The sequence below is a fragment of the Carassius gibelio genome, chromosome A25 (genome assembly GCF_023724105.1).
Source record: "Carassius gibelio isolate Cgi1373 ecotype wild population from Czech Republic chromosome A25, carGib1.2-hapl.c, whole genome shotgun sequence".
In the NCBI taxonomy this organism is placed as follows: Eukaryota; Metazoa; Chordata; class Actinopteri; order Cypriniformes; family Cyprinidae; genus Carassius; species Carassius gibelio.
In genome coordinates, this window is record NC_068395.1 from 8,005,250 (window position 1) to 8,028,827 (window position 23,578).

General features: G+C 37.1%; 1 protein-coding gene across 4 annotated transcripts in view; it reads right to left on the minus strand.

Moving 5' to 3' along the window:
• Positions 1-1,860: 1,860 nt before the first annotated feature.
• si:dkey-106n21.1 (solute carrier family 23 member 2) overlaps positions 1,861-23,578 on the minus strand; it is a 24,338-nt gene continuing 2,620 nt past the window's right edge. For 2 of the 4 annotated variants that reach the window (XM_052543797.1, XM_052543794.1), the window contains exons 2-12: positions 22,945-23,100; positions 19,370-19,527; positions 17,964-18,135; positions 16,735-16,916; positions 15,516-15,633; positions 12,681-12,837; positions 8,862-9,115; positions 8,081-8,245; positions 7,819-7,927; positions 6,325-6,420; positions 1,861-3,522 (exon numbers count right to left, since the gene is read on the minus strand). In XM_052543797.1, coding sequence (XP_052399757.1) covers positions 3,335-3,522; positions 6,325-6,420; positions 7,819-7,927; positions 8,081-8,245; positions 8,862-9,115; positions 12,681-12,837; positions 15,516-15,633; positions 16,735-16,916; positions 17,964-18,135; positions 19,370-19,404 — 1,476 coding nt within the window. In that variant the 5' untranslated portion in view covers positions 19,405-19,527; positions 22,945-23,100 and the 3' untranslated portion in view covers positions 1,861-3,334. The remainder of the gene's footprint in view (positions 3,523-6,324; positions 6,421-7,818; positions 7,928-8,080; positions 8,246-8,861; positions 9,116-12,680; positions 12,838-15,515; positions 15,634-16,734; positions 16,917-17,963; positions 18,136-19,369; positions 19,528-22,944; positions 23,101-23,578) is intronic. The other 2 variants (XM_052543796.1, XM_052543795.1) reach the window with 1 other exon arrangement.

Sequence of the window (23,578 nt, forward strand, 5' to 3'; positions counted from 1 at the left end):
ATTAAATAAACAAATAAAATAAAAAAATGAACTGAAAACACAGCTGTCAAAAGATTTAAATAAATAATTCATAATATCTGTTCTGCATGTTTTTTTTAAATGGAACTTTCCGTGTAACCCCTGGAACCTGCTTACATCGCTCTGGTTGGGAATCACTGCATTAGGTCAACATCTCCTAAAGCTACTGGAATGGGGCAGCTGAGGCGTGCCAAACCGAGGCGTGCCAAACGCACTGGCCCGTTTCAGGACACGAGTGCCAGCTGGTGACCGCTTGGTTCACTGGTGATAATTCAATATGATGTACCTTCGGCTAAAGCTGGATCAAGGGACTTACTGGAACAGGTCTAAGGCAAGAGTCAAAACAACGTAGCTGTTTGTTATTTGCTCTGGGACAATTTCTCCTTTCTTGTTTCATTAGAGAAATCAAAAAGTCATACAAGTTTGGAATGACGCGAGTAATGAATGGCAATTTTCATTTTCACCTGAACTATTCCTAATTAAGTCATAAAAGTGAATCATTAAAAAGAAAGCCTCTATTGGATCTGTAAACCTCTTGGCAGGTGGGGAGAGACTTTCACTAATACACAATGTTCGAGACCTAGAAGGCGATTTGTTGCTTAGTCAGCCTATACATCTGTTAATGTAATCCAATCCTAGCAATCCAACTCAGATAAGGAAGCCAAGTTGTAATGCTGTTAGATTTATGCTAAAACTTCTGAGAGTCAAACGCTCTTAAGTACTGGGAGAGTGGGTCTAGCAAAGGCTGGATAAAGTCCATTGGGTTGGTGGATGGTTAAACTATTAAAACAATCATATGTAGTGAATTATATGTATGTACTGTATATGTGTGTGGATTCTCTACAAATCAGGTCAGGATTCATTACTAAAAAACATTCCATTGCTGTTGTTTTGATTCGATTCATTTCTCTACATCTATTCCAAGAATGCCCATATCTTGATCAAGTCAGTAATGCCGATGACGTCCCCAGTCGACTGACTGATATCAGCTGAGAAGCAACGTGAGCGAGCTGAAAGAGCAGAAACCAGTATTAACTCAGGTCCAACATTAACAGTTTTTTGTAGGTTCATGCTTTTCTTGCCTGGAGGCTATTCATTAGAAGTTCAGTGGAAAATGTGTTTTACGTGCGTGAAAAGAGACGCTGAATGACACACTATGCTTAAATATTTGACTGTCAAATTTGTATTCATGCACACGTATTCATGTTGATTAGACACTGGCTCCGGATGTGGCCTGCCTCGCACGAATGTTTGTTTCAGAGACTAGAACAGGTTTCTTAAGTAAATTTTGCCTCGTAACAAAATGCAACTAAAATGAAATGTTCCTTCAAAAGTGCATAAAACTATAGATTGCCAATTAAAAATATTTGTGATTAATAGAGAGTTGCTTTAAATATCGGTTGCTTGCATTTTACTTGTTTAGTCAAGCTTGGCCTTAGACAGCACAGAGAGGATTCCCATAGGCATTTGAGACGAATGTTGTTGCATGAATTCCTTTGAAAGGGAATTAGAACTGGCAGTGCCATAATTTCATTTGGCACGACTGAAATGTCACAGTTATCTCGGACTTTCTGTTTACTGATACTTTGACGCAACTGTCCTACATCAAAGAAAAAAAGAAGGCTCTTAGGTAAGTGAGCTAAATATTGTGGTGCCAAGGAGTCCAGATGCACTAGTGACCAGCGTCTGAACTCGTCCAGTTATCTAAAATACTTTAAGGTCACAGTTTATTACCCACTATTTCTCATTTCTAGACTTTTCTTAATGCTTAATGTCTTAAAGTGACAAAAAAAGAAAGTTCTGTCATTATTCACTCACACTCGTGTCATCCTGACTTCCCTCTGTAGAACACAAAAAAATAGATATATTAAGATAATATTAAGAATTGTTCACCTTTACAGTAAAACACGGAGACAGTTTTCAAAAGAAGTGCTAAAGTAATTATCCAGTAATAAAGTAATTAGCTCTCAGAGTCTTAGTTTCCAAAAGGAAAACATAAATGAAATAAAAAAATAAATAGGAATGTAAACATGAACTGAATCCGATATTTATTCACTTTTTGTGTATGATCTAAAAGTTGTGCTTGAAGGGAATCGTTGCTTTTGGCTATTCTCGGCACTCAAGAGTGCAAAACACAGTCCCATTTACATTTAAGGACAGGATTATACTCTTTGATTTAGCAGGGGTTTTAAAAGAATAATATTTATCGTTTTTGTAGAGGTAGCATAAAAGGAATGCTGCTGAAATGTGGGAGGTCTGTTTATATGCACATACATGCAAAAAATACATTAATCATTACATTGATCATAACAAATCTAACAAACTTTATATTAATTAAAAATATATTCTACACAAAATCATAAGTCTAATATAAAATACACCTAAAAATAGTTTTGCATGTCTATAATCATGTATTAATCAGGATCAAAAACCTATGTTCAAAACACTATGAACAGAACTGACATGACATTTCTTGTATGGTAGTACATATCTGTGCTCAGTTTACGGAATTTAATTAAAGTCACGATGCAGAACTGAAATGGCACCAGGCCTGGCTCAAATATCAAATAGTTAGACAATTTAATGTGGTGATATTTCATATGTCAACACTAGCAGAAGCTTGGGTAAAACTGAGAAAAAAACAATTGTGTTATATCAGTTTGCTAAGTAAGCTGGCGTGCAAAGACAAATAGGTTATTTCACGTAATGTGCGCAATGATTGCCATGACAACTGCAACGTTTATGGCAACGTTAGCTGTGAGCTCCAGATAGAACAAATCCGCTGCAGCCCTCAGGTGACATGTTATTTTACCCGCTACAAATAACGAGCACAACTGGATTTCACTGACGCAAAAGGGTTCATTTTGATTTATTATCAGTATTATGAACTTTTTGAAATCTAAATCTTAGCGTGGGACTTCGTCTCTCTCTGAACGTCACTGAAAAGTGATGTACAGGCATCATGATCACATATATTTGCCAAAATGGAAACCAAAAGATTTTCAATTGTATTAGTTGATAAATAAAGAATAGAAAAGTAATGTTTTTTACTTTTCAAAAAAAAGTGATTTCATGGTGTGAATTTACGAAAGGGGTTACATTATGAAGCTTAATTGGAGCTTTAGCAGAGCATGTACTTTAATAATCCAATAAAAGATGAAAATGTCAATGGTTGTATGATTTCCATGGAAAATCGCAGTAATTCTGTGGCTATTCCGATCAGTTTAACCCTGGAGCCAGGCCTGAGTGTTGCCCACATTCATTTCCAGGAATGTGCCTTTCAAAAAACCAAGCCTCACCACAGGAAGCTCCGGTACTACAGATGTGTTCCCAGTTCCTGTGACTTAACTGATGGGAGGAACGGGAGGTAGTGGAGCAGTTTGAACCTCTGAATAAAGCTTGTGCAGAAAGGCAGATTGTAACAGGACTGATCGGTGACATGTATTTGAGATCCTTCATGAACCGTCTTCCTCCAATTCTTTATTCCTCTTTCTTTTTCTGTTCCTAAGAAAAAAAGACAAGATTTTTATTAATTCAACTAGAAAGCAGACAAAGCAAATATTTCAATCTTGCAACCAGGAAATGCATTCACTGAAACACATTTCAGCCAAGCAGTGTTGAGTAAGCTACTTTTAAAAGGTAATTCATTACTTATACTAATTACATCATCAATATTGTATTTAAATTACTTTGCTAATTACTCTGTCTGAAAAGTAACTAAGTTACTCATTAAGTTACTTAATTATTTAAATAGCTAATTAGGGTACATCTTAAAATCCCTATAAACTTTAATAGAAATGTTATTCTTTATTCTTTCAATTTGAGTCAAACAGAATAGTTTAGCCTTTTTGATTTAAAATAACTGAAATAATAATAAAAAAAATTATTAAAAAAATGTAGCCACCTTTGGTTAACAAATAGAAATACTCTGAATAATAACATAGCCTATCTGAATAACAAAAAAGCTAGAGAAAAGTTAAATTTCAAAAATGATGAAAATTAGACGAATCTTGATATTCTTTTTTATTATATAATTTTTTTTATAGATTATGGTGTTTGCGTGCAGGTGACTGCATATAATGCGCTCACTTTAGTTTCATATGGATTACATAATCAGAGAATATTCGTTTTTAAATTGTTCATTTAAAAGTAGACACAAGCTTTCATATTTCTCATGGTCTCGGTCAAATATTCTTGAAGTGTAGAAAGTTGCTCACAGAAGCCAAGACGGCCGAAAGTGCACCCTGTTTGTTTTGTTTATTTTGCAAAAGCACAATGTTTAGTTGTTACTGTCAGTGTACACAAGTAAAAGTAAGCCCTTTTTAGATTTGATTGATTTCAGTCTTATCATTATCTGAGTATTTAAGGTTTCTCTGTGAATCAGGAAAAACAGAAAGTGAATACGCTGGCGTGCAAAGGGTTAAATATACTGCATTCAATTTTATCTTTAGACAGTAAATTTAGATTTCAAATTCAATATTGATTTTAGAACTGTTGAAATTATTTACTGTATGTAACGCAAGTACTTTAAAAGTAACTGTAATTAAATGACCTAAAAATTAGCAGTAATCCCTTACTTTACATTTTCAGTGGATAAGTAATTTAATTACAATAACGCATTACTTAGTAAAATATTAGATCATTTTAGATAATTACGGTTCTTTCAAAAACTGATCACTGGAAAGATCTTTGATGAATCAAATATGCCTCTATTAAAAAACTTTTTTTTTATGTGCTTTATGTTATTAATGTTTTGGTCTGTGAGATTCCACCCACGGGCAGTTTAGAATAGTATTTATTTCAACAATATTTCACCCTAGGTTGCCAGTTGACAAAAAACACAGCATAATGCAGCCATGAGAGCCAGCAAATGAACTGGGCCAGAGATCACAGATTCTACCCAACCTAAAAAGCCTCGGCATACATCTAAAATGATTTATGACCAGAGAAAAATTTAAATAGATAAATAAAAGGGATAGTTCACCAAAAAATGTAAAATTACCCTATGATTTACTCACCCTAAAGTCATACTAGGTGAAAAAAAAAGACTTTCTTCTTTCGGATGAATGCAATCGGAGTTATATTAAAAATGTGCTGGCTCGTCCAAGCTTTATAATGACAGAGAAAGGTGATCGAGATTTTGAAGCCCCAAAAAAGTGCACCCTTCCATTGTAAAAAAAAGTCCCACATGGGTCCAGAGGGTTAATAAAGGCCTTCTGAAGCAAATCAGTGCATTTCTTTAAGAAAAATATCCATATTTAAAACTTAAATAAACCACAATCTCTAGCTTCTGCTAACTGTCATGTGCTTGTTCAGGAGTGAGTGTTGTTACAGCGGATGATGTAGGACGGAGGTGTAGTAGCATAATCTCTGGTGAGCGAAAACCATTTTTTAATAAAAATATCAATATTTTTTACATTTAGTTTGAAACTCTAAAGCCGTGCCTTCCATTTATAGAGCAAATTTACCAGTTTTACTGTTTTGTTTACAGCTAAGGAAATAATAATATTACTAATATTACTGTCTCCTCTTGGCATCTATCGAAATCCTCTGACATTTTTCTGTACATATCCTCATTTTGCATTTCTAATTCATGACTTTTTTGCCCTCCACTCTGCGCTTCTGTGTTCATCACTTCTCAACGTCCTACGTCACCCGCTTGACCCCCATTCTCTTGTGAATGGTTTCTAAAGTTTTAAATATGGACATTGTTCTTACACAAAAGCAGCGCTTCACTTCAAAAGGCTTTTATTAACACCCCAGAACCACGTGGAGTACTTTTTATGATGGATGGGTACACTTTGGGCTTTAAAATCTCAACAATCATTCACTGCCATTATAAATCTCGGAAGAGCCAGGACATTTTTTTATATAACTTCGATTGCATTCGTCTGAAAGAAAAAAGTTATATACAATTAGGATGGCTTTAATAAATCGTGAGGTAATTTTCATTTTTAGGTGAACTATATATCCATTTAATTCAATTACAGTGTAAGGCTTGTCTCCTTCCATTGCCAGTGTCCTCAATCTGGCAACCCATGTGAGTGTCGAGTCTGAAGAGGCGGCGGCTGGAGAAAAAATTCTCTCCAATATTTTGAATTTGGACCACCGTACCCATTTCAGCTGCTAGCTGTCAATATTACATACTGCACCTTCAAGGTTGTGCATTCATTAGCATTTCCTGTTGCGTTCACAGATGTTTATTTTTATTGAATAATGACTATTATATGGCTTACAAAGATCTTTTGACAATGACGTGCCCATGCAGATTAACATGCCCAAAAGTCATGTGTTTTTACGACTTACCTGGTATTGTGTTGTCCAAAACAAACCCAAAGAATCCACCAATGAACATGTGGGTGGTGAAGAGAATCATTATGAGCTGATCCAGCTCTTTTATGCCTGTTGACAGATACAAAACCATTCAGATCACAAAGAACCGGGTGGACAGTGACAGATGTCCAACACATGGATATACATGTAAGTAAACGTGTAGGCGTAAAAACTCTTGGTATACCATATCTTATTATTATGCCTTGATGGATGTTCTAGGGCCAGTTAATGTCCATCTGACAAGACCTACACAGCAAGTGTTGGTCAGGAGTTCAATGTGTCAGTTTAAAACACTAATTCCTGAAAGCCTGTCAATAAACTGCTTAAAAGAGCCCCTGATAATGCACTATTGGACTTTTGTGGATGTAAAAGCCCGCTTGTTTTAAGCAGTGTTAACAGAAAACTTGGGATGAAGATTAGGACAAAGTTCATCGAAAGGGTGCACTGGCCCGGATGTCAAAAGAGGTCCCTTGGTTTTTACATGAAAGGTTTGAGCAGAAGTTGAGGGAGGAGATTACAGCAGAGTCAAATGGAGACTTGTAAAGAGGATTGGCAGATAAGTCTCCCTAACCTCAGGAGCCCAGACAATGCTTTTTACCAATGTAGATAAGCTTGGAATGTGCCACTTGCACCGACTGACCTCCCACATTGCATAGCTCAAACAACTACTGTTACTTGTCCTATTCAGTTGCTGAAGCAACATTTGCATCTAATGCTTAGCAAAGGAGTTCAGACTGCAATTGATCTTCTAATATATATACACTTTCTGTTATTTTGTGTTCAGGTTTTTTTTTTTTTTTAATCAAGAGATGTAGTTGCAGTTGACTATGAAATAAAGCAATAAGTCAAATGTACTTATTGTGTAACTTTATAAAATAAAATATAATATTGTGTAATAAATACATCATAAAAATAATATACATATTTATATGCATACACTATTTAATTAATTATTCACTTAATAAAATCTTCAATTATATTTTTAAAAAATGCAAAAATTAAGATGTATAATCTTATTTCTAAAATTATTATAAGTTTTATTTTACAAATAATTGTTTAAAAAAAAAAAAAAAAAAATATATATATATATATATATATATATATATATATATATAGTCTCTGTCCTATGACATTTATTTCAAAGCAATCAAAATTTGATAAAAAAACAACTAAGTTTTGTGTGAATGCCTAGAGTGTTTGTGCAAGATCTGGTTAACATCACAAGCAAACTCTTTGTCTTCTGTCCAGGTTTGGGTTCTTTTGATCTTTTTGGCCATAATACAAGGTACCCATGTGTTCAAGGATCACTACCAGCAGTCTATCTGAAATAGCACTGACACTAAATGATCATAATATGAATTTTATAATGAGATATACCAGTTGTCTGTCGTTTTAACTATTGCTGTTACTGACTAACACCACTTCTTTATATACCCCAGTATGTATGCATTTTAATGTTATATTCACCTGTGTTGATCGTGCCTGGGTTCGAGTGAAACCAGGTTGGGAGCACAAGACCAGTGAAGGTTGAGAAGCCAAGAATCAAGAGATTCCTGGAAGAGTTCAAATCCACATACTGTAAGAAAAAAAACAGTAACATAAAATGAAATATGAATGACATGAAAACCTATTAGTATGTATTTATATCAAATAAGTCATCATGACATACAATTTTAAAATAATGAAATGGAAAAAATTAAATAAAAATATATACGACTCTCAGGTGTACCTGCAGACAGGAAATTCCCACTGCTGCTACCATCCCAAACATGACAAGAAACATTCCACCGATGACCGGGTCTGGAATAGTTATAAAGACTGCGCTGAATTTACCAAAGAGTCCCAAGATGATCATAAGAAGCCCAGCAGTCTGAAGTACCAATCTGCTGCCAACCTGGCACCATTAAAAGAAAAGTCATCCAAAACACCGTCATGAAACCCAAACCAAACAACCAAGGGAATGTTATCATTTTCATTCCCATGAAATTGAGACAGATTAAAATAAAAAGATTAAGATAATTTTTTTTAAATATAGCACTACCCTGAGAAAGCTGCATTACAGATGTTTAAACATTCCTCAAAAAATGACATTACCGTCATGTGCGCACCAATGACGGCTTGAAGCAGTTTGTTATAGATTAATCGCTCAATTGCCCTAAATAGGTAAGAGATCAAAAGTGCAGAGGATGCTCAGATCAGGATCTGGAGGATTTTTGAGAAGAGTGGGCACCTTCACTGCTCAGGACTCATGCACAGGAACGATCATAAAGGGTACAAACAGTCACTGAGAAGGCAAAGATCCCAAATAGCTTGAACTTCTGAACAGGATGACATGCAATTTCTTATATATTATAACAAGTATATCCAAATTTATCCACGTACATAGCATAAAAGTGAACAAATAACTTGTTTTGTTAATGTACAACTGAACTGAATTTGAACAAGGTGTAGGTGGCAACGACAATAAAGATAGTTATAGGCATTATTACCAATAAATAGACAAATCCTACCCTTGTAATTCCCAGAGCGGCGATATTCTGACTGTAGGAGGTGGTGCCATTACCAGTACCCCACAGGGCAGCCAAGATGCAACCCACGCCTTCCACCGCAATGCCACGGTTAATAGCATGCCTAGGCGGTGGAGGTGCTCCAGAGAGACGAGCGCATGCATAATAGTCTCCAATGGACTCCATCGTTGAAGCCAATACTCCAGCCATCATGCCCAGCACAGACGACACACTCACAGTCGGTAAACCCCACTGTCCTAAAAAAGCCAGGGTTAAGAGATGAGCAAAGTTAATTTGCAATAGTAACATTCTCCTTAGTTTACTTTATGATGGAAATAAAAATAATAAGTACCAAGACATGCTGAGACTAATACATTACATGTTAATGAGGTTACCAGGAAAATAATTTGTCAATGCACTTAAACTAAAGAAATCTTTGGAATGTTTTTTTTTTTTTTTTTTATATGTCATGGAAGCATGTTTACTTTGACTCCTATCCAAAATTGTACAAGATTTTAATCAAACAAATAACTAAAATACCAGATGTTAATCAGACTTTCTGAGTAATACGGAAGTTTGTTTCTCATGTCTGTGAATGGCAGTTAAATTGGTAATTAGGAGAAGCCAAATTAAATGAAAGTTCAGAGGGTTCATTTTAACAATGCAAAATAAGTAAAAAAGTATAATGGTTTCTTCAAAAATATCAAGAGGCACCAGTTTTCAATATTTATTATAATATTATTTTTTTTTTAGTAGCAAATAAGCATTTTTTAATGATTTGTAAAGGATCATGTGACCCTGAAGACTGGATTAATGCTGAAAATTACATTTAAAAATTTATTAAAGGGTTAATTCAACCAAAAATAAAAACTATCTTGTTTTTTACTCACCTTCAAAGCATCCTAGGTGTACATGACTTTCTTCTTTCAGACGAATCCAGTCGGAGTTACATTAAAAATTGTCCTGGCTATTCCAAGCTCTATCATTGCAGTTAGCGGGTGTTACAGTTGAACAGGACAAATTTTGATATTACTCAGACTGGATTCATCTGAAAGAAGAAAGTCATATACACCTAGTGTGGCTTGAGGGTAGGTAAAAACTCAGTCTAATTTTCATTTATGGGTGAACTAACCCTTTAAAGAGATAGTTCACCCCATGATTTACTCACCCTCAAGCCACACTTGGTGTATATGACTTTCCTCTTTTAGACGAATACAATGCGAGTCTTCCAAGCTTTATAATACTGTTGGGATTCAATAGTTCAAATAGAAGCCCAATAAAGTGCATCCATCCATCATAAAAAGTACTCAACAAAGCTCGGGGGGGTTAAGTGAATAAAGGCCTCATGAAGTGAATTGTTGTTTTTTTGTAAGAAAAATATCCATATTTAAAACTTTATGAACCATACATTTAAAAGAGATAGTGGTTCCGGCGGATGATGGAGGATGTAGGCGTAGCATAAGCTCCAGTGAGAAGTGATGAACACGGAAACGCAGAAGAAAGAGCAAAACAAAACACGAATCATGAATCAGAAGTGCAAAACTAGGATTTGCACAGAAAAATGTTCTGGAGGACTTAAATATAAGCCAAGAGGAGACTGGTTTCCTTAACTTTAAACAAAACTTGACAAGACTGGATGACTTGAGGGTGGGATAACTATCCCTTTAATACACTACAAACATACTTTACATAAAAAAGCTATCCAAAATAAAATATCTACACTATTCAGTATATTCAAAGATCAATGGCTTCAAAGGAAATCAGCTATCATTCAATGTGGATGGCTGAGAGGATCATATAATGGAAAGTGTACACAGTAACCTGAGGCTTCTTCATTCTCATATATCAGCCTGAAGCTCACAGATGTCTCAAGGGATTTAAATGGGTCAAGGGAAATGATGAACTGCACTCAGTAACATTCAGACACTGATGCAGTCAAACCTCTATTATCTATCTGAAGATTAAAATACCACATTCCCCAACATGGAAGCCTCCGGGTAGTACAACTTATGGGCTTTATCTAAAGAACTCAAATGGCATGCTGTGCAAACTAATGCTGGAAACCTAAAGCTGTTTCAAATTCATATTTTTGCTAGCTCATTCATAGCAGAGGGCCATTGGGTCTTGAAAGCATTTCTTAACATAACAGAACCATTGAAATGAGATGAAACTGGGCAAAAAGCTGAAACAGACATGAAGAATCATAAGCCTGACTACCGCAAGTGTCTCAGACATTAATACACCAAACCTTTATGGGTAAGAATTGAACCAAGCAAAGCAAACTATGTTTTCCTGTGAATGACAGTTGTTAAATCTTCTTCAGCATGAACTAGAAGAGCCCCATTCATGTCACTTTATCACCAATGCCCTTGGAGCAGACGTATCATTCATCTCTGGATTCTGAAAGAAACACTGCCATTCAAGATGGCTCATTCTTCTTTAAACAGATACGGCTTTTAAGAACAGATGGCAAACAGCGCTTGGTAAACAGCTTCGACAGTACTGTTGAAATAGTTAACGTTTATACTCAGCGACTATGAAAATCAGCATTCATGCGACATATATTATTCATAAATGCCAGATGAGTTCCAGGGAAACCATATATCTTTGCATCCAACTGTTCATTGTCTTTTTTTTTTTTTATTCATGATAAGATTCATTTGATTGTTTCATCTGGAATTTCTACAGATAAGAGATAATAGATATGCATGTTTTTACAACTATAGGAATTTTTGGCCCAGTGGATTTTAGACCATAATCTCTCTAAAAAAAAAAAAAAAAAAATTTAATCTCATGTCCACGACATTGCAATTTGTTTTTGTCAGATATAACTCTGTGATAGAAACATTATACATTATTTTGATGAGGTCAGTGTTATGCTATACATTTACATTTTCAGACCATGTGGAGCAAATGAAAAAATGCAAAAATTAAACCAAACATTCATTTTTAAATTTTCTTTCGGCAACTTCCTAAATTAACAATTGCCATTTTCTTTGGGGGTTTTTTTATGTAAATTTGATAAATTGTGACTTCAGAAATTATCATGTAAAAAAAAAAAAATCTTCTTTTTCTATTTCTATCATACAATTTGCGATGTGGGCTGTACCATTAGCACGGGGTGTGGCTGCAGACTGTTTCACAAATGCTTAACATGTCCTATAAAAACAGTGACAAGCAGGTGAGTCCAGAATTAGAATGCAACATGTTTAATTACAAGTTAAGCATTTTCCTTCCAAGGAAAACGTTTAACGTGGCTTAAAGCATGAAACATTTTTTAAATGACCAAAGTCAACAAACATTATTAATGTAAGCTAAAGCTTTATTCATAAACACCAGCCACTAAATTCTGTCTCCATATTTCTCAGGGTAATGTTTGAACTGTAAAGGCTACATTTGAAAAACATTATACAGTAATTTGCTATTTGTTATGATAAACAGAAAATTGTTTAGATTTTTAATTCAAATTCAAATTTTTAAGTCACAATTTAGTAAACTAATAAAAAGAGAGAATAAAATAATTAAAAAAAAATTTATGTTTGGTTTCGTTTTTTTCATTTGCACCATATGGTCTGAAAACTGAATTGTGAAGCGTAACATGGACCAGAACATGTTTTTGTAAAATTCAGAATCCAGAGTTTTTTTTTGTTGTTTTTTTTTTATGAAAAAACCTTCATCTCAAACATGCTTTTCATTTTATAAATGTTAAAAGTAATTATTTTACATATTATTTCTCTCTCTGTCTCTCTCTCTTTTTTTTAACTACAGGGTGGCTGTTGTTAAAAAATGATGTTAATTGCTATATAGTTTAAAGAGGTTCACCTGGATAAGGCACGTAGAACCATGAAGCACTTTTTACTGCATTAAGATTGATGTCTGTCCTGGCCATGTAGCCATACTCATCTGGAGATGAGGGCAGGGCATTGAAATATGTCAGCAGGAAGCACACCAGCCAGGCTCCGCACATCCCAAATAAAGCCTGTACATATAACACAACATACATTAACTTCTCTTATCTCTTTTTAATGATTAGACTTTAAAGGCTGGATTTATTGGCTTACTTTCATGCCAATCCATGTCAGTGGTTCAGATTAACAATGCTAGCAATTTTTTTGTTATTTGTAGCATGTAAAATGTGACAAGCAAAGCATTAGCCCTGGGGTATTTCTCGATTTTTGCCAACACTTCAAGCCAACAAGATTTGAAACTATTATTTTCAGTTTAACCCATCCTACAACTCTTTTGACAAGATCTTCACACACTGTAATTTAGACAAAAGTACTTCAGAACTCCCATTTGACTAGTTTACAGACCTAGTAAACCTTGCAAATGCATCATATGTATATCATCCTTTAGCATAATACTATTAACTGTTCCGTATGTTGATTTCTATTGTTTACTAATCAGATTTCTATAGTTTTCTATCAGTTTTAGTGATCCTGGCAATTATATGAGATAATTGTAAAACATATAAACGTTTGAGCCCTCACGCTGGGCATTTTTTTTACTTGGTAACTTGGAAATAAGTTTTTAAAACATTTATAATTACATCATAAAATGAATAAGACATTTTTGAATGAGAAAGTTTCTGCACCATTTCTAAGTCACTGATTTTACTGAAGGACTCAAAAACATGCTGTCACTAAAATAAAATGAGGACATATATACAGGTGCATCTCAATAAATTAGAATGTCGTGGAAAAGTTAATTTCAGTAATTCAACTCAAAAACTTCTGTGAAACTCCTGTACTGAATAAATTCAAGTCACACAGACTGAAGTAGTTTAAGTACTTGGTTCTTTAATTATGATGATTTTGGCTCACATTTAACAAAAAACCCACCAATTCACCATGTCAAACATTAGAATACTTTAGAAGTCTAAAAAAAAAAAAAACATTTTTTTTTGGGTGAATTGGAAAGTATATTTATTTACTGTACATGTACTCCAGACTTGGTAGGGGCTCCTTTTGCTTTAATTACTACCTCAATTCGGCATGACATGGAGGTGATCAGTTTTTGACACTGCTGAGATGGTCTGGAAGCCCAGGTTTCTTTGACAGTGGCCTTCAGCACATCTGCATTATTTGGTCTCTTGTTTCTCATCTTTCTCTTGAAAATACTCCATATATTCTCTATGGGGTTCAGGTCTGGTGAGTTTATGTATAGTTTAGGTCATGGTCATTTAACCAACTTTGGGTGCTTTTGTCAGTGTGGGCAGGTGCCAAATCCTGCTGGAAAATAAAATCAGCATCCTCAAAAAATGGGTAAATGGGTGCAGTGACTTTGGTTTTCAAAAAACACAATGGACCAACACTAGCAGATGACATTGCACACCAAATCATCACAGACTGTGGAAACTTAACACTGGACTTCAAGCAACTTGGGCTATGAGCTTCTACACCCTTGCTCCAGACTCTAGGACCTTGGTTTCCAAATGAAATACAAAATGTGCTCTCAAGAGGACTTTGGACCACTGGACAGCCATCCAGTTCTTCTTCTCCTTTGCCCAGGTAAGACGCTTCTGACGGTCTATGGTTCAGGAGAGGCTTAACAAGAGGAATACGACAACTGTAGCCAAATTCCTTGACACGTCTGTATGCCTTGACCCCAGCTTTAGTCCATTCCTTGTTAAGTTCACACAAATTCTTGAATCGATTTTGCTTGAAAATCCTCATAAGGCTGCAGTTCTCTCAGTTGGTTGTGCATCTTTTTCCTTCCTCTCAACTTTCTGTTAACATGCTTGGATACAGCACTCTGTGAACTGGCAGTTTCTTTGACAATGAATGTTTGTGGCTTACCCTCCTTGTGAAGAAGGTCAATGATTGTCTTCTGGACAACTGTCAGATCAGCAGTCTTCCCCATGATTGTGTAGCCTAATGAACCAAACTGAGAGACCATTTTGAAGGCTCATGAAACCTTTTCAGGTGTTTTAACTTGATTAGCTGATTGGCATGTCACCATATTCCAAATTTTTGAGTGAATTGGTGGGTTTTTGTTAAATGTGAGCCAAAAGCAATACAATTAAAAGAATCAAAGACTTAAACTACTTCAGTCTGTGTGCACTGAGTTTATTTAATACAGGAGTTTCACAATTTGAGTTGAATTACTGAAATAAATGAATTTTCCACAACATTCTAATTTATCGAGATGGACCTGTAATAGTAGGAAATGTACAAAGTAAATTTTACACTTAAATTGTTATGTTATTATATAATTTGTAATGACAATTTTAAAAGCAACATTAAAGTATTTTCTCTAGTTGCCCCAGACCTTCAGTTGCCACATTAGATATACACTGAACAAAATTATAAACAACACTTTTTTTGTTTTTGTCCCCAAGAGTGACCTTTTATTGTGGCCAGCCTAAGGCACACCTGTGCAATAATCATGCTGTCTAATCAGCATCTTGATATGCCACACCTGTGAGGTGGATGGATTATCTCGGCAAAGGAGAAGTGCTCACTAGCACAGATTTAGACAGATTTGTGAACAACATTTGAGAGAAATAGGCCTTTTGTGGAAATAGAGAAAGGCTTAGATCTTTGAGTTCAGCTCATGAAAAATTGGGGCAAAAACAAAAGTGTTGGGTTTATAATTTTGTTCAGTATACCTATGCAATTACATTATACAGACATTATTACGATTTAATACACTCACAGAAAAGAGTTTGAAGAGAGGGTACTGGAATACTTTCCACTTCTTGTCCTTATAAGCAATGAGAGGAAGGTTTACTTTGCTCAAATACTGGGAGAAGAGAAGGATCAGGCAAACGGTTCTGTAGAACAAACACATCATTACAGATTTACATGAATTATACTTCATTTGCATTATCCTTCATGTTAATAAACTCACCAAGAAGCAATACTATGGGAAGAAAAAATAGCAACATCCCATATAAAAAATAAAAAAAACACACAACTTGACAATAAAAAAGTATATATTTGCTAAAAAGTAAAAGATTAATTAGACACAAACACACTTTTAAAATAACCTAAAAATGTGAAAAATTTAAATTATAATTCTGATCACAGTTTAATATTTCAATCTATTTCTTTATCTGTTTTGTAGACTTAAAGAAAAGTCTAATTATTTTCAAGCATCGGCCACATTAAAACCCTGGTTGAAATGCAATCTTAAATGTTAAATATAATATTACCTTCCAGAACAAAATGTAAATAACCTACAAACTGTTTGTAACGAAGGCACAGTTTAAAACCGCATATAATTTGATTTAATTTTTCAGATTCATTTAAGCAACACAGAGTTCTACACTGTATATGCTGTAGTAGAGGTTTAAGATTAGTGAGGATCAGATTAAGGACTGGACTAGAGGAATAGGATTATGATTAAGGATTGGTTTTAATGTGATATTTCAATTAATATCCTCATTTTCACAGCATCTGCTTTTATAATTATATATCAATGCACTTCAAATAAAAGTATATTAGCAAAATAAAAACATGCAAACTCTCTCTCTCTCTCTATTTTCTTTCTTTTTTTCATTATAGCATCTCTTCTCCTGTACACTAATTAAATGCTGATAGAAGCCACAATCTGAATCTAACATACAGGGCTTATGTGCCTTAAACCTTTGTTTACTCAGAGACACCTGGACAGGGAGGGTCTGAGGGGCGAGACGCTCAAACCTTACTAACATTAATGTATTCTCTTAGGAGTGCTTGAGGATGAGTATGTATTATCATGTAAATGAAAACAGTAAAGAGGGTTGATCTGTACAGATAAACACTCAACCCTGAAGGACGTTTTGTTTTTAAAGGGGCCCTGCGTTAGTCTACAGAAGCCCTACAGCATCAGAAATACAAATCACTGTATTGACTCAGCTCGCAAAGTTACCCATAGTTCCACAGTAACTCACAAAGCAGCAATTCCCCAGTGGGCTCCTGACTTCTGCCCGGCCTGGATGAAGAGCGACAGTCCTATAAGGCTGATGGTGGGAGCAATGGCCAGCGGCCCGATGAACCTCAACACTAGCCCCACGAGACCTGACAGGCCCAGAACAAGCTGAAGCATTGAGGCCATTAGAATGGCCCCCTGGATCTACGAAAAGAGAAGAAGAGTTGTTTATTCATTAAGCAATTTCATTGGTCTTGCCATGTTTTAAACAATAATTTTCTATTCTGAAACAACAGGTCAGGTTTTTAATTCGTTATAGGTTAAATTGCGCAGGCTGACATTTTTTTTTTATCAGAATTTTTTTTTTCATGAAAATCTCTAAACAATTATTATATCTAAATTATATGATAAAAATAATAACTTTTAATGTAAATACAGAAGAAAAGTCTCCTGATACAGAGAACGGCAAAAAAAAAATTACAACAGGACTCAAAATGAACCTTAAAGCTCAAAATCCCCTTGAGTGCAAATATTTGGTTAAGATGATATTAAATATTATAGTTTTCCCTCTCATTCAAGACAAGAGTGTCTCTTCAAAACCTGAGATTAAAAAGCTAAATTTAATACAGTAATAAGAAAAGAGATCTAATCTTACATTAGACACTTCTTATTTAAAATGAGCAGACAACTTTTAGTTGAACATAATCTCATTAGTATTAGTAGCATTCTAACATACATTTTTATACATTACTGAAATGTATTGGCATCTTCTAAAACAAACCTTTCTAAATATGAACTTCTTTAAAGACATGCAAAGGTTTATGAATGCTTTTTATGAATTTTATTGTATTTACTGTAGATTAATTCAATATGTTTAAAGATGCCACAATTTTTCACTCTACTGTGTACACAAAACAAAACGGTGTTTCTCTTGTATTTCATTCTTGTGAGCTCCACAAGAATTTGCAATTGAAAAGGTCTTTAAAACATTTCTTTATTGCAAACATTAGACCATCACAGAAGTGAAATTAATTTACAGAAATGTATGTTTGCACTTTCCATTTGCATACGAATGAGACCACCCTGTGTAATTTGAGCACAAAGTGGATCATTATCGTCCGTCGGTTGCTGGTGACTCACATTTCCTTCTGACACATGACTCACAGCACAGAACAGCCACGCTTGTTTCAAACTCCAGCACAAACACTGCAATTATTTTGATCAGCTTTGAAATTACATTTCCTACAGTACCTCACGCATGCGGACTTTCCACACCTCATCATCATCCACTAGGAGCGCTGCAGAATTTGTGGCATTAGGGTGAGGGGTGGCACCTGTGTCTGGGCATCTCCACTTGGGAAGGGCGAGGATAGCTAGAGTCGGAGTGATGAAGGTAAACGTCCCTCCTTGGAGGATCGGCAACCTGAGAATACATAAAGGATATTTATTTTGCATCAAGACTATTTTATGTATTATCATAGAAGCATTGGCAGTAGTCATAGAAAACAATATAATATTCCTTTCATTGAATTACAGATCTAATAAAAATCATTAAAAGCAAATGTTCTGGCTGAAGAAGACCAGAGCCAGAATGATTTCAAGATAATAATATTCAGTCATTATTTACCCACTCTCATGTCATTTTAAAATGGTATGACCTGTCTTCTTTAGAGATGCTTTATAGATAGATCAAATTTGTTTCGTAACCGATGTAACATTGACACTACAAGTGACCATTTGCAGGGAGTTTGATTGACAGGCAGTCAGACCAATCATAATGTAGAATCTACCATTTAGTCCGACAAACAAACCAGTTTTGGTTCATGTGGCGCTTGAACTGATGCTCTACAGTGATCTGTCACGACACATTAAATAGCCACAAAGCTTGATTTATTTATTGTTTTAATTTCCTACAAAATTACAACATTTAAGAGCTGAGACTTAGTTTCATACCAAAAGTAACCTGCTCTGTCTTGTCTGTCGGCATGTTGATAGTGTCCTCTTTGCTCTGCAATGAATTTTTCACTTCGTGAGAACTTGATGTGTGGCGTGAGAGCACCATGGCCTGTCGGACATAGCTACAGTAACTAAGGGGGGACGTCTCTTTGCGAAAGTTCAATTTGACTGACTTGACATGAATAATAAAAAAAAAAATCTGTAGAGCTGAAATTTAGATGTTACATTTATGCGTTTGGCAGACACTTTAATCTACAGAGACTTGCATTGCATTCACATATATCTTACACATTTCTTTTCCTTGGAATCGTACCAATGACCTTGGCATTGCTAGAGCCTTGCTTGACTGTTTGAGTAACAGGAAAGACGTACTAAAATTGAAGTTGAAATGTTACACCACTGATGTTTTCCTGTTTATTTCTGTGAAGATGCTATGAAGCATTTTGTATCGCATAAAGCGCTATCTATATAAAATAAATGTGATTTCTACATAAAATAAAAGTCATCAGAGCACGATGTTTAATGTTTGTGAAACCAGTCGAAACTTTCTTCAAGATTTATTTTTTAGGTTGTGTATTAATAAAATCAGATCAAGTCACTTTTATTTCTATAGAGCTTTATAGAATACAGCAGCTTCATAGTGAAAATAGTGTTTATATATACACAGTAATTCACACTTTGAGCAATGTTTATCCCAGTACCTGGTCCCGAGGGTGGTCTGTAGCAAAGTGCACATGCCCGAGACAAAGAAGATGGTGGAGATGAGCTGACTTTTGGCAACGTTGTTCTCTTTGATGCACAACGGCTCGGCGAGAATGAGAGGAATTGCAAGGATGCCACCAAACGCCAGTATGTAATGCTGTGTGATGCAAGAAACAGGAATGAATAGCTAGCACGATGACACCGGGCTTAGGCTCATCCCAAACAACCCGTTATAAGGGGCGAGACACAGGGGAAGACAGATGATCACAAAAAATGTTGCAAATCTTAAATGTGGCCTGACTGAGTCAGTGAGACGTGCAAAAAATAGAAGACAGATGTTGGCCTATCTGTTGTGAATTGATAGCCCTTTTTACTCTCAGCAGTAAGCTTCATAAATTTGTCGGGCCCAGAAAAAGTTAAACTTGGCTGAACGCTCAGCATCTTTGACAGGCGATTACTGTGCGGATACAGATATGATGCACAGGAGAGAATTTACACAGCAGTAGAAACAGGGAATTAAATTCATTTGTCCACACTTAAATTCCTGTTGTTTTATTGTTTTTCAGCAGTTCTGGTTTATGCCTTCACAGCTTCCTTTCCCCAGACGTCAAGTAGAGCGGGCAAAACAGTTTGGAATTGAACTTCGTTTTATGACGCTACAGGGATTGTATTAGTGTGAAAACACTGGTAATGAAAGCAGAAACGGGTCTGGGGCTCTAAGGGAGTCTGCGCTGACATGAAATACCAGGTCTCTCCCTGCTTTTTTTCTCCAATCTGTGACACCGGTAAGATGAAAACCAGCGGGCTGGAGGAGTGAGGCTTCTTCTTTGTACTCTTTGCACTTGGCACATCATCTTACCTCACATGTCGACGCAAGTCCCTTGTGTACCTTCCTGGCCTTTCTCTCCCCCCACCCACTTGTCTTTGATCTCCATGTGTCATGTGGACGAATAAGTGGAACACCCATTGTTCCCTTCACCTTAAACATCAGATGCATATGATAAGGAATAACACAGTCTAGAGTGGAGTAAAGCAGAATTCATTCGTTTTAATGAGAAATTGAGGTTTTGAGCGAAAGAGACCAGTGGCGATGCAACAAAGTTGTAAAATGGAAACTGTAAAGGCCAAGAACTTTTACTATAACCAAAACGTTTTAAAAATCACTGTAGCTCTAACGGAATGTTCACATTTGCTGGGTGATTTTACGGGTGAAATCCAGTCATTTCAATAAGAAGTGGGAGTTTCGGAAAACATTTTCAAGTTGGACACATGAGATTGCTACGTTGGCCAAGAGAAAACTGCTTGGTTTGAAAGGGACTTCTGTGTAAGCTGGACTTCACATATGACTTCACTATTGACAATAGACAGTGGATCATTTTTGGCTGCAAAAACTCCCAAATATTTTAGACTTAACTTAAGACAATTGTGGAGACAATGGCACAAATATAATAGCACGGAGGAAAGATAACACTGGAATGCCTTTCAGAGCTACATATCCTCACTTGGTAAACCTTAAAGCTGCAGTGTGCTCTTGGAATAAACATTACAGTAGTGCAAATTAACACTAATTTATTTATGGTTATTGTTAAAGTTTTCGTTCTTGGTGTGAATGGACCTTAAAGGCATAGTTCACCTAAAAATGAAAGCTTATAAATTGGAATCATTCATAAAATTAATGATAATACCCATTCCGGAATATCTACTAGAAAGCAACAGTTTGAATAATCCCATTTTTAGCAGCTAAGCACTGGAATCAAATTAGGCGACTTGCGGACTTGCAGTGTAAATGCGTCTTAGGTTCTGTGGCGAGTGGGGCGGGGCCGAGAGGCGTGGGAACGAGGAGTGAGGCCAGGTGTAGTGATTGGAGATGAGCTACACCTGAGCCCCACCGCTAGTATCGAGTCCCACGTAGGAGATGGAAGGATATAAAACTGGAGTGACGACCGTGAAGGACGAGAGAGGACCAGGCCTGGGATATTATTTTATGTTTTGGCTTTTATTTGTGCGCGTCAGTCGCCGTGAGGGGCTGACGCGCTGTTTTGTATTTACTTTGAGTATTAAAATGCTTTTTGATTGTGCGCCGGTTCCCGCCTCCTTCTTCCCGATGAATATGGAGATTTGTTTGAATCGTTACAGTGGTGCCGAAGCCCGGGAGAAGGAGGGACGCGCTGCTGAAGATCCCTCGCCGCTGTGGTGAATCCGCGGTGCCCTCGAGCAGGCGAGGTATGTGCCGCCAGGGACGCTCGAGGCGGTGGGCTGGAGCGAGTTGCCGGGGACGGGCGAGCTCGCTGCCGACCGCCCACGACAAGGAGGGGCGGCTGCCGTCCGTGAGGGAGCGGAGGAGTCGGCGCCGTTCGCCAGGGGGCCGGAGCCTGCCGCCTCCGTGAAGGAATCCGGAGGGGCAGGGAACGGGGGACTCCTGCCGGCTGCCCAAAACCGGAGGAGCCGTCGCCGTCCATCGGGCGGCGGAGGAGTGTCGCGCCGTCCGCCGAGGGCCGTCCAGTGCCACCGCCAGGCACCGCGGAGGAGATCACCCAGCTGGTGGAGGGCCGAGCAGCAGTGCGTCTGGGAACCGGATTTTTTTTTTTTTCCTCTCTCCCCTCTCTCGTCCTTGTCGCTCCTCCTTCCATCTCCTTTTCTCTCGCCTCGTCTGTCCTACCCCCAGGTTCCTGCAGGTCCCCGTGAGCGGTCCCCCCCGGAGGGAAGGGGGGGGGGGGGGGGAGTAGAGCGCAGTCTCGAGGGTACCCCCCGGCCTGCGAGGGGCGATGGGGGTATGTGGCGAGTGGGGCGGGGCCGAGAGGCGTGGGAACGAGGAGTGAGGCCAGGTGTAGTGATTGGAGATGAGCTACACCTGAGCCCCACCGCTAGTATCGAGTCCCACGTAGGAGATGGAAGGATATAAAACTGGAGTGACGACCGTGAAGGACGAGAGAGGACCAGGCCTGGGATATTATTTTATGTTTTGGCTTTTATTTGTGCGCGTCAGTCGCCGTGAGGGGCTGACGCGCTGTTTTGTATTTACTTTGAGTATTAAAATGCTTTTTGATTGTGCGCCGGTTCCCGCCTCCTTCTTCCCGATGAATATGGAGATTTGTTTGAATCGTTACAGGTTCGTATTTAGTTTTATTTTGAAATGAAGACAAAAAGCAACTGAAATAAGGGTCAGTGAAATAAGCCTCATTGTACGTAAACAATAAATAGGTGACTAGCGCAGCATTGCTGCCTCTCTATACCCAAAAAAGATTGGCTATGTATAAAATGAGTGGATCGGTGAGATGTGACCAAGTGTCAGGGCAGTATTTCTACTTTTGAAGATAAAAACCTTAGCATTAGTCACCCTGATCTTGCCCTTCAAGGCAACTCTCCCACCCAGATGATCACACACACCCTTTTTCTTGGCATGCACTGAGAACTCTGGCCTCAAGCTGTCAGTTTAACCCTGAAAGGCCATTAAAGGTTCCCTGTGTCAGAGATTTAAATCAGGAGAGACCTGTCCACTTATGAGATGTGTGCTTTAAGACGCTTCACGCGTGTGGCAGGGGTTAAGCCGCATTTGTCGAATGTTGTCTCTCACCTGGAAACCCAGAAGAATGCAGAGGTACCAGGGTGGGCGATCGTTGATGGAGTAGATAAGGTTGCCTTCAGGCCTCGAGTCCAGACCCTCTTCCACACTGTCGGCATGGGGGTCAGCAATGATGGTCTTCTCAGGGTCATGGCTGCCATCTGAAATCTGAGGGGAGTGGAGATTATTCCAACATGTTCTATGAGACTCAGGACTGAGGTTAATTGGGAGAGCAAAGGACAGTGACCACTTAATCCTTCCGAGAAACCAGATACGGAGACCTGCAATGTCTAATCATTATAGATTAGCGTGTAATTTAACTGGTTTTATTACACTAATATGGATAAATAACCCTTAAATAAATTAATTTATACAAACAAAACACATTTTTATGGATTATGATGTATAAATAACTCTTTAAGAGAACAACTGGAGGTTAACCTACTACTTTAATAAGCATAAATACATTTTGGATAAAAGTTTTATTTTCTTGTTTAACTTACTGTAATTTATTTTATTTAATACAATTAAATATATTTTCAGCATTGAAAGACATAAATATAATTCTAATTAACATGTCAAATGACTTTGTTTTAATGCATTACATGGACCAGCGCATATGTAAGCATGCACTAAAGGAACTGCT